This window comes from Physcomitrium patens, chromosome 3 (assembly GCF_059467195.1).
Source record: "Physcomitrium patens ecotype Gransden chromosome 3, ASM5946719v1, whole genome shotgun sequence".
NCBI classification, from domain to species: Eukaryota; Viridiplantae; Streptophyta; class Bryopsida; order Funariales; family Funariaceae; genus Physcomitrium; species Physcomitrium patens.
Window position 1 is genome coordinate 11,034,656 of NC_143412.1, and position 12,264 is coordinate 11,046,919.

The window sequence follows — 12,264 nt, forward strand, 5'->3', positions numbered from 1 at the left end:
AATGTGCATAGCTACTACACTCCTCAAGTGGAAAATAAAGATGCATTTTAAGGATAATAGCTGCAATCAATGGTGGGAAACATAACACATGAAGCGTAGAAATGAACCAACCAAGAATAATTAAATCCCCATGTATCTCAAACAGCGAACATGCCGGAACAAGGCTGTTCTAATAACGCAAGTCTATAAAGGTTCACAGGTGACAGATGTCCTCATCATGACAATTCTTGAATGAATGAACTGACATTGCTGCACAACTGTGTTGGCTGAAGTATCTAGCTTCTATCTCCTTAGCCTAACTTCGGCAGATCAATTGAAGTTACTACGGCGGAGTTCCAATACTTGAAGCCTCACTATGTTACAAGGACGCAATTGCAATTCAGACCTCATGATAAACATGCTAATGATTACAAGGGAGATTGGGAGATGGAGCAGATCTTGTCATATCCTGAAGAAACGTATCTATCTGAAATTACGGGTTCTTTCGTGGCACCACAACCATCACTATTAGCACAAGCCAAATTGCATTCGACAAATCGATAGCATCAGGATCAACCAACAAAAAGAGTTTGAAATAGAAGCCCTTCAACGTGAGACAAGGTCACTCAAAGCAGCTCTAATAAATGTCTGAAAACGTTCATAAGGGCAAATCACTTCTGATAAAACCTGTTGAGGTTTCCATCCCGAAAATTGCCGAAGATAATAAACAATCCCAAAGTTTGAACTGTTACTAAAGGAAAGATACGCACTAACCTGCTAATGGTGAGCGTGATAAGTGACAATGATACTGCTCAGATAATATATGGCAGTTACATTTTTGAATTAAAACAAACTTGGATTTAACACATCCTTAAACCACAAAGATACTGAGTTCCAGGGCACGATTCAAACAGATAGTGCGTGCAACTAAGGCTTCAGAACGACTTTATCAGAATGCCCAGCAACCGTCAACGTACATGTGAGGATGAGACTTGGTCATCAAGACAGATATAAGATACTGCAGCATTCATTTGACACGTGGCTCGCAAGCCCTCGAACTGTGTCAACTGCAGGTTCACAAATAAAACACGCCTTCAAGAAAACTTTCTACATGTTTGCTTAGTGCAGGAAGTGAAAAAAACGGATGAGCATGCTTTCTGAAAGTAACCTCCAGGCTGACAAATCATATTTAGATTATACAATTCTGCTCCAGGCTTGCAAGACTCTAGACAGCAACCATCAATAAATGCAACGAAATATCATGTCGGGGGATTCTAGAACACCATTCACCTTGGACGAATTGGAGGGTTAACTCATGAAAATAGCCCAAGGAATGAACATAGTGAACCTGAATTACTTGAATACTGCTTTCATTGCCTTGAAGCATCATCGAAAAGCTCCTCTACAACTCCACCAATTGAATCAAAGACTGATGATTGATGTAAGCAACACAACTACAATTATTAGCACATTTTTCTAACCAAGGCATCACTTAAATGTGGTGCTAGGACAGAGAAAGTGATCGATTTGATAAAAGCATGATTGCAGAAACCGAATCCTCACGCTATACAATCTATTTTATAACACTGCATTGAGGAAATCAACCAGCCTTGCAGCACAACAGGAGCTTTTCTCAATTCAGTAAATTAAATACCTTCTGGACTTCAACATAATCAGCTTCGGTAAGTTCAATGACTGGTTTGTTTTCAAGCAGCTGCGTTAAGAATAACAAATAAACACCACCCGTCCAGATTACCCAATGTGGCAAATATGCCTCTTTGATGCACATCAAACAAACTCATTCTCTTTTTGGCGTTGGTAGGTCTCAGTTACAGCAAGGATACTGATTGCCCTACGAACAAATTCCTTGTACGTAATCATGCAAAAAGAAATCATACCTGTTCCTTGGTTTGTAATTCCAAGCTTCTCCATTTCACCTTCAAAACAAACAACCAGAAATAAGCACGACTGCATTAAAATCGTTGATTCAAACAAGTTTCATTCACCATCTACAGTGTTCACATAACTGCATTAGCACACACAATGCGTGGTCCCAGCACAATGTATTTTCCAATGTCAAACACTTAAGAGTTCCATACCAATAACGCGGTCCAACTCAGAGTTAATTCGTGTTATGCAGTCTTTGAAGGTGCCTTTTGGCCTTGAGCAAACAACCATGAGATCCACCATAACGAGGACTGCTACAAAAAATAATCCATTCCTCATCCAAAAATGCAGGACCCCACAGTAGCTTGTTTGGATCTCCCTGTGGTGTTGCCACAAAATACCTATACACAGACTCTTAGACGAAAAAACGAATAGTAGTAGACCACAAATTCAAGCGACAGGAACGAACACTGGACAAACCTTCCACAATACAATGAAAATAAGCATTTGAAGAACTGTTAGTATGACTATTGAAGAAAATCTGATGCCTTCAAGTAGGTGCTCTTGGGCAGATTCTTACTTCAACTGTTCATACTGGACGAGCTGCTGCTGAATTGAACCAAAATGATAATGCAGATCTGCAGTCTGTTGCGGCAGGGCGCCTGGAAGTTTTAGTTCTTTAATCAACAACTCAAGTAGGTTTTGAAGCTCTTGATACACAATAGGATCCATTACCGGTTGTTGCAGTGGAAGTGCCTGTCTCAACTGTCTTAGTGTTGTATCCAAATCGGTAACGCGATCTAGTAGTTCCTTATATTCACATGCCCGCAGGAGGCAAAAAAAATTATAAAGAAATTTCTTCTAAACATGTAGACTTGCATGCGAGCGTTTCTATAGAATCCAGCAAACGCCGAGGCTATAAAACTCGATGCATTTGCGCAAATAAACTTCTAACTAACTGAAACAACACATGTTAAATCAAAACCAGCAAGAATCTGAACGTAAGAAGATTTGACTTGCAACTGAAGAAATTAAATTATTTATAAGACAGCATCGGTATTGGGCATATACTGAAGTGTCCACTAAAAATAAACAACAATTATATGGGCTCCGCACCACCAGAAACTAGATTGACAAAAACGAGGAAAGTCCTCACTGAGGAAAAAACCACATTCAGAAGTACCTCCCTACAAAATGTTAACATGGAAACCATGTGCATATCTGGAATCAGTAAAAATCACACAAGCAACTAAACGCACTAGATGCTGTAGAATTTTCTCAAACAACTGATCACATAGAACAAGACTTCGCTCTATGATTGGAGGCCCCACCCACGGCATCATTTGAATGTGCAATCTAGCAATAGCAAATACCATCTGCTACATTAACAATTTGTCAAGATCTTGTGCTTTAATGATCAGCTTCAGCGATAATAAAGGTACTTAATAAAAAAAAGCATACACATAAAAACCTGTGTACGAGGTTGGATCACCGTTCATGTTAGAACAAAGCAAAATGTGATCCACTACGCAATACAATAGCACCATCACAACAGATGCTGGGGCAAGGTAAAAATCATAAACCATGCTAGAAGAAAACGGTTTAAATTACACACAGAAATCTAAGAGTCAAAAAGAGAACCTTCGTATAACTGAGCACGGAGCCGATGATTGATCAGACACCAACGAAGAACTCACATCGAGTTGAGGTTGATTCATGGCAGCTGCTAATCTAGAGCCACTTTCCAACAATCGTAATGCTCCAGCTTAATCATTTTCGGTAATTAGGGCTTTTGCAAGTTGAAATGTAAAGTTGCACACCCACAGTCCTTCCCAACTCAATGCCAAAACCAAGCTTCATCAGAAAATTCCATTTTCCAGTGCTATGAATCTTGCTAAGGTCACACTACACAGAAGAATTTAAACCACAGCTGCGATCCAAAATGAGCAAGATTCATAGCACTTAAAAGATGTATTCTTCAATGTAAAAGTTCAATTCTTCAATGTAAAAGATGAGCGCTTTCCTTGATACCCATGCTTGAATACATACCCAGCCTTCGCGTTCGTAGGAAGCTCCGATCCTTTTTTTCAAAGTCTGCTTTATAAACGCAATAGTGCCCAGTAGTTGATAGCATCGACTTAGCAAGCTGTGAGCTCGAGATTTCAGCTCAAAACAAGTTGGAATCTGATTTAGTAATAATTGCTGCAACAAAAACAAAGCACGCCCAGATAAAACCAATTAATTCTTCGGGCAAGTGATATGCAGTTCGCTCACGTATTCGCGTCCAAGAAAACAATAATCTGCTAAATTACTTGACCTTACACAGATATATCAATAGCAGTTTTCGCAAAACATTGTCATAGCGACTCCAACAATTTGTTTAGTGTTGCTGCCATAATACACAATTATCTCTTACCCTAAACAAATGGCAACTTCAAATTAGGTTTGTAAGAAAGTCATCTTGATTTGTCTCTAGAAGTCCGCTCAGGCAGAAAACGATGAACCCGGCAAGCAGAAACAGCTTAAATCGATACGCAATACATCAAGTTAAGCGCATAAAAACCTATTTTTTAAAAAACCGCCGACTATAATGATTGCTAGAGACTAATTCATTTAAACAACTCATGTACAAGAGCCTCAAATCATATACAACTTCAAGGTTAGCGCAAGTCTCCATTCTCGGAATAGAAATGTTCATAATTCACGAACAAGACTAGGCTGAATTGAAGTTCCAATTCATTTCAGCTCAAACATCACTAGAAAACGCCGCAGATAACATCCAGGAAAATCTGCATTACAATTCCAACCTCCACGGTCGCATCCGCAAGTTTCATGAAACTAAAAAGTACACAATTCACAAAAAATAGTGAACATCAAGACGAACCCACCTACCAGTCGTTCGAGATGCGCCTTGGCATGGGTGACATTCTCGGTGTGCTCAAGAAGCAGAGCCACAATTCGGAGGCGCGTCTTTACTTCAATCTCCGGCAAGAGCTACACCCAACTTTGGCTAATCGCTTCCAAGCCTTTCACAGCCTGGCGCTGTTACAACCTTGCTTTCTCGTATACATCGGCTAACTTCCAAAATCCTTCCGCTATCGACTCCATCGCAACCTCTACCCCTTGTGATCGATAAATTCCTTCCTTCCTTCCCCTAGCATGTTCCTCTCTCCACGGCTCAAACCATGATCCGAAGTCTCACAAACATCGATCATACGAAGCATTCTAACAAGTCCAAGAGCATTTCTCAAAACTACAGTGGTAGAGCGAGTGATCGTATCTGCTTGAGTGGCAGATTGCACGCAAGAGAGGTTCCAATCTGGAAATTCACGACAAGATCGGAAACCCTAATGTTACCAAATGCAGGTTGCGAGTCTCGGAATAGTGGACTGCACCGAGATAAAGCGTCGTTGTTGAGATACGAACCTGGTGGACACCGTGCCAACCTCCCATCCAAAGGAGCCGTGCATGATTGTTAAATCTGCTGGAACTCGCAACATGTCATTAACCAAGTCGTGGTTGATAACATTTTGAACATAGTATACTACGTGAGCTTATTGTTGTACTGCACGTACGCTTTTGGTACTAACCGTCATTGAAAAGACCATAGAGGTTAACAATAAATAATCACAAGAAACATGTGAACATTATACATATATTTTATTTCAATTATTTATTTATTTAATTTGATATGTAGATATAGATATATATGAATATATATATATATATATATATATATATGATTTTTTGAGGAATACATATATTGAGTAAGGATAAGATTGATGATTTGTTTTGAAATAATCTTCAACTTTTATTTTCAAGAAAATAATAATAATAATAATAATAACGATTGATTACTGTATCACTTTAGTCATATTTACCATTCAAACAAGTCAAAAGAATCAAAATATTATATATTATAAATGGTGTGGTTTTGTACATAACTCTTATGTTTGTTTGAAATTTAGTCCAAAGCTTGGATGAATCAAATGGAAATAAATCCTATTTTAAAAAACTTGTTTCTAATATAACTTTTGCATCAATGTGAATTATGAGTGATTACTAAGATTTGTATTTGATAATTGAAAGAACACTATCTAATAGCTTGATAGTGAAAACACATAAAGTTGTTATACAACTTTGTTTTATGAACATTTATAGTTCTAGAAGGAGAAGTTGAAAATTTTAGTGAAACCTAAGTCTTATGGAATTTCAAAAAAAGAGATGAACCTAGAAGAAAAATTGATAATTTTACAAGCTTAAAATATTAAAGAGAGAATTAAAAAACATTGAACTTTAAAAAATAAAATAAAAATCCTTAATTGTACATATAGTAGGAATATGATGTAATTATTTCATAAAATGTATATATATACATATAAAGAATATAAAGAATATAAATCAAATAATATATTATTTTATTGAAATATTTATAATAAAATAAACCATAAATGATTAATTGCAGCTAGGTCCTTCATTTGAATTCATTTTCTACTCCTTTATAAAAATTTAAGATTTTGGATGGAAAAAGAAAATAAATAAACTTAAAAAAATTTAGTACAAAATATAGTCTTACAAAATTTACTCCTATAAATCAACCTAAGGAATCCAAAAAAGGATAAAATGATATAATTAGAGATATTAAAGAATTCTCTTTGATAATATATTATAATCATATAAAATTTATAATTATTTTTCTTATCTATCTTTTTTAAATTTAATGTAAAATTTTAAAACTAAGAAAGAAATATGTGATTGAAACTATTATTTACTTAGTTATTCTAATCTTCAATCAAATATTATATTTTATTTTGAATTCAAAAACATATCAACTAAACAAATCTATTTGACACATCTATTTAAAATTATATTAGAAAATTTGATAAATAAATTCTTGTTTATATCTATTCTTTAAAACTTATATGTGTATATATATTTTACACACATAGTACTATAAATTATAAATTATAGATTACATAATAGAAAAAATATTTATTATCAATTTGACACCTTAATTTTAAAATCTTATATATGTAAATAGATTTTATTAAATCTTTAATGAAATATTTCATATTGTAAAAATATCAAATTTTGTAATGTTAATATAATATGAATGAATAGAAATTAAATGCCAAGTTTTAGAATCTTTAACATGTATACAATTTGTTATGGATAAATATTATTAAAATTTAGAATTAAAATTTGCATAAGTAGGAGCATAAAGTATTTTAAAAAGGTAAAAAACAAAAAATACCAATTACTTTTTTATTGTAAATAAATAACATATTAAAAGAAAAAAATTATATTAAACTTATATATAAAATTTAAGCAATAATATTGAAATAATATTTTTTTTATTAGAATATCTATACTTACTTAAACTTTGCATATATATTTATAATAAACTAAAAGAAAAATAAATTTATTTTTATATTTTAGTATTTTTTTAATATATATTGACTTAGTAATCTATTAGTTTACATGCTCACTTCTAAATAAGATTTTTTAAAATACTTTTTACTTAATAAAATACAAGTTTTATATTGAATTTATTCACATCATTTAAAATTTGTATATTATAAACATTATTGAAGGTATTTGATTTTTTGTTTAGTAATAATAATAATAATAATAATAATAAATTCTAACACTTATAACATATCTATACATCTAGATATAAATTAGCACACACAACAAATTTAAGTTAGAATATCACTATTTTTAATTTTTTTAATTTTTTTAAAATTAAACTTTTTTAATATTATATGCTAATGAATATATATATTTATATTTATATATGCATACATATGTAAATTTAAATAATTTTTCTATTACTAAAAGATATTATAAAAAATAAAAAATAATGCTATGATTAATTAGACTATTATTTTTGTAATCTATGTTTAATTAATTTTAAGATATGATTCTATCAAATTTATTTTAAGCAATCTTTATATGTTCGTGATATACTTTGATTAATAAGTAAGTTATTATTATTATTATTATTATTATCAAAAGTTGAAGAAAATATTTTTCCAAGAAAACAAAACATAAAAGTATATTCATTAGTATAGAGTTAGAAAATATTGAAAAAATTTATTGAACAGTTATATACAATGTTGCAATAATGTTGTGCTTGAAATGCAAACCAATGTCAAATCCTATTCACATTTAACATGCTATTAATAAATATATACATATTTATATTTACATATTTGACTTAATTCTGTAGTTCATATCTTAGAAACTTTCTTACTTAAAGAATGAATATTGGATAATTGTTCTTTATGATGTTTACAACTTTATGTCAAAAGTAACATAATATAAATGTAGATCATAATAATTTGGAATTTAATATTCTTATTCCATATGTTTAAACATAATTTTCCATTCACAAAAACATTAACAAGATAATAAGGTTTCAAATATATTTGTAAAATGGTGTTTATCTACCACGTATTAAAATAAAACGAACCATGATTTGTGACAACATTAAATTTTATAGATTACAACTGTGATAAAGGTAGACTTAGAGATTTTTTATAAATATTCTACTATGCAAAGAAATTTTCTTCAAAAACTTAAAATTAAGTAAACTAGATTTGTTTGTTAGAAAATTTTGTATAACTTTGTTTTAGTAGCTTTTACATCCTCCAATTAAAAAAATCTACAATACACTTCTAATCTTGTAAGTAACATTCACATAAGCAGGACCTAAATTATCCTCAATTTCATCAAAAAAAAATTTATTACGTTGTCGTACTGTAATTGCTTATAGTATGTAAAAATTAGTTAGGACATATAATATGTTCATAAGTCTTGGTATATGTTAGGATGGTTAATAGATTAATTTGAAGAGAGTGGATATAAAAAACTTTATTTTGGGTTTTATCTATTTTGATTATAGCATTTAAAAAAAATCTATAGAACCTAAATGTTTAACATGAATCCTTAAGATGAGATTAGAGCCTAAAGAAGAAATTTTTAATTAGGAGGAGGCTTATTGGGAGGGATGAAAGCAAGGCATGGTTGGATGAAGGCATGGAATGGGAATCTTCATTCCTATTGGTCAAAGGCCATGTCCAATGGGCATCAAAGAGGCTGCCCGAGGTCTTATTAGGAATTAGGGTTTCTCTTTTAAGATAATTCGAGCTTTGGAGGCTAGGGTCATCAAGTTTAGGTTTTTGGGTACAAATTGGGTGCAAATTTTGTGTGATTTAGAGTTTTTATGAAGGAGTTATTGGCGCTCAAAGTTAAGGTGTCAATTTTGTACCTATTGTCACTCTTTGGGGCATAAGATATGTTTACGGAGAGTAAAAAATGATTGGCAACTGGGGTTGGATAGAACACTTCTTTAACCACACTTTTCATATGTTGTTTAATGAATTTGGAGTTTGGATGAAGAAGTATAGAGGGTTGAAGTCAACACATCCAAATCAAAGGTAGTAAGTAAGTGATTTTGTTCATAATAATGGTTGGAGCCATATCTTGAGTTTATGGAAGAATTATTAGTTCAAACCTTTTGGAAAAGGTAGATAATTGTGTTAAGAAACTATACATACAAATTTTGTGGCATATGGATATTTAGTTTGTGAGATATGAAGAAATTTGCATGTAGGTGTAATAAAACTAGGGTTTGAAGCTACTATTAGGGTTTTGGTGATATCTTAAGATTTGCGATGAATTTATGAATGAAATTTGTTGTGGTAGTTGTTAGAAGTACATCAGTACTTTATGTAAAATTTGAGTATGTAGGAACAGTCCAATTGAAAGATATGAGTTTTTGAAATTCGGGAATAATATCCCATAAGGATATTAAAGGATTTAGAGGTTTTATCATATTTTGGGTGTTTTTGGAAACTTAAGACTTATACATTTGGTGTAGTAGTACCTAAAAGTGTTATATGTATGTATATATATATATATATATATAAACTTGGACTTCCTTATCTCAAGACTTGATTGAGCAATTAGTGGCAACCAGAAGTCCAATGATTTCTTGAGGCAAACTCTCTCTATCTTGACAATGTCTCATTTATCTTGCAACTTGCTATTATTATTTTTTGTATATTAGTATAATCAATTTAATTTTTTTTGTTAAATTTTACCCAAATATATTCTTGCTAATATTGAATCAATGCCATATACTAAAGAAATGTTTAACTTCTTCATATTAAATATAAACTGTGGAGAGAAATTTTATAAAGTAAAATATCAAAAATAAAATTGTCAATTTTTAATTTCATTTCTTAGAATATATCACAAAATCATTTAAGCCACATGATGTTACATTTGGTAGACCACCTACCACAAATAAAATTGCCTTCAGAATCTTCAATCTATCATTCATAAAAGAATAAAAAAAATACAAAGTATGAATATCCCTTGAGCATAACTATATATATATATATATATATATATATTAATTTTATATGCTTCACACTAATCTGTGTTACAGAGTAACTTAGTCCTTTTACAGAGATTAAATTTTTGAAGAAAATAAAATGAATAAGCCATGCATTACTTTTTCTTTTTCATATTCACTTTTCTACATTATATATCTCTTTGCATTATAGTCTTGTAATAATATGAGGCAGAAGAGCATGCATTCCATTGCACTAAAGTTTCATAAATCTTTGGCTTCATTTTTAAGACTGTTCTGTCCGATTAGTATCACATGTATTGTTTTAAAGAAGGTGCCTGATAATTTGGACTAACTTTTTGAATGATTATATATATATATATAGATGTATTTTTTCTACAATTATATACCCCTACATGTATTCTGATGTTTACTAAAAGGAATTCACTTCTTTTCATCAGAGGAAATATATCTAAAGAATAATGGGTAAGACCATGTGAACAAGCATTTTAGTATGCCATATAAAGTAGAATTGGTTGCATTTTTTTTAATGCAGGATTGAATTTACAACTTCAGGAATTTTAAAAAATCGGATTTATATCTTATATTAGATGCGTGACAAAAACAAACTACAATCTCACATTAAAGAATGCACCAGGATGGGAACAAAAATAGTTTTCATTTTTTTTTTAAAAGGTTCAAACTTCATTTAAGAAGCTGCAAAATTAATAATCTGACAACTCATTGAAATTTAATTCCACAACTTGTTGTGCACAATGGATTTGGTTTATTCCAACTATTTTCAAAAGTGGCTCCCAATGAAAACTATATTGTGTGTGTATATATATATATATATATATATGTGTGTGTGTGATACATTTTATTTCATTCCAAATTATTAGTTAAAATAATAAAAAAAAAAAACAAATATGCAAACAGCTTTGCCCGTTTAATGTGCTATTAAGTGGTCCACACACACACATAAGTACTAGTGGAAACCCATGCCATTGACCACAAAAAAGAACAACATCAATATGCAAATTTTGATCTTTGACTGATCAAAAGTTGAGTTATTGCTTCACTTTTGATGAAAACAATGAGATATGCACTGTATTAGAGCTCCTCTGGTTTATCTCCTGAGAGCTGTTTTATATAAGAAATGTGTTGCTTTTCTTTATTTTTCTTGATTTAGGAAAACCATGAATGATTTGCATCCAAAGTGTTGTAGTAAGATTGAGCGGATGTCATCCGGCTCACCGTATTCCCCCTATTCCATACAAAAAAGCTTCGATGGCCTGTTCGTATTCGAAATCTGGAAGCAACAACGAATGCGAGAGAGGTGGGGGGTTTTGTCGTATGGTAGAAACAGCCCAACGCACGCGAGCACAATCAATCACCAAGACGACGCTGATTTGACTTCCACGCACACACAATCATAAAACACGGCTCGCTCGCGACGAGACAGATGGGGACACGCCACAACCGCCAACCAAGAGAGAGCGAGAGAGCATCAGGAGATCCGGTCGCAATGCCGCGGATGGTGAGAAGCCCTGCTCACCAGGAAGGGATGGTGGGTCCCATCGATCTCCTCCCCCGCAGATCGCCAATCCAAACCCCCTCAACACCCTCACGAACCGTTACTGCAACACGCGGCGACATCGGCTGAGCCACACCCCCAGCCGAAAGCTGTCATCCCACCCCCCAATAATGAGCTCGACGGAGTCGAACAGAAGTTTCGCGGAGTTTGAGAGGGCGATGCGCAGCAGGAAGAGGCCTCCTCCCCCGGATCGTGGCACCAGACCTCCGCGAAAAAGACCTCGGCAGTGCAACACCCCGCCACGTTCTCTCCGCTGGGAAACTCATCCCAGATTACCCCAAATATATATATTTTTTTCCTACAGCGCGGCATCAGATCCTCGCTTCAGAGACTCGTGCCGGGAAACTTCGACGCGCCAAATTTAACACCGTCGACTTTTGTTACCACCCCTGCGCTTGCTTTCGGGCCACTGCTGCTCTCGCCTGATCGGACTCGGTGC

The 12,264-nt window shown here is 33.1% G+C and overlaps 1 protein-coding gene and 2 long non-coding RNA genes across 4 annotated transcripts; all 3 read right to left on the minus strand.

The window, feature by feature from the left end:
• Nucleotides 1-553: 553 nt before the first annotated feature.
• On the minus strand, nt 554-2,111 carry LOC112280592 (uncharacterized). Its single transcript, XR_016502081.1, has 5 exons — nt 2,079-2,111; nt 1,878-1,916; nt 1,634-1,693; nt 1,270-1,381; nt 554-1,046 (listed from the first exon to the last, which is right to left on the minus strand). It is a non-coding gene; the product is annotated as an uncharacterized LOC112280592 (long non-coding RNA).
• LOC141044443 (uncharacterized) lies at nt 1,965-2,751 on the minus strand. The gene is made up of 2 exons (XM_073532691.2): nt 2,447-2,751; nt 1,965-2,267 (listed from the first exon to the last, which is right to left on the minus strand). Exons 1-2 carry the CDS (start codon nt 2,596-2,598, stop codon nt 2,102-2,104), a joined length of 318 nt encoding a protein of 105 aa, XP_073388792.1. The 5' UTR covers nt 2,599-2,751; the 3' UTR covers nt 1,965-2,101.
• Nucleotides 2,752-3,269: 518 nt separating this feature from the next.
• Nucleotides 3,270-5,267, minus strand: LOC141045184 (uncharacterized). 2 transcript variants are annotated; one of them, XR_012217146.1, is made up of 3 exons: nt 4,759-5,267; nt 3,916-4,068; nt 3,270-3,694 (listed from the first exon to the last, which is right to left on the minus strand). It is a non-coding gene; the product is annotated as an uncharacterized LOC141045184 (long non-coding RNA). The 2 variants fall into 2 exon arrangements; XR_012217147.2 differs by having other exon boundaries at nt 4,755-5,238.
• Nucleotides 5,268-12,264: the final 6,997 nt, after the last annotated feature.

Coding starts and splice junctions, on each gene's coding strand:
- LOC141044443 (XM_073532691.2), bottom strand. CDS start 2,598: ATGGATCCTATTGTGTATCAAGAGCTTCAAAACCTACTTGAGTTGTTG. Junction 2,268..2,446: donor GTCCAGTATGAACAGTTGAA/GTAAGAATCTGC, acceptor GTCTGTGTATAG/GTATTTTGTGGCAACACCAC.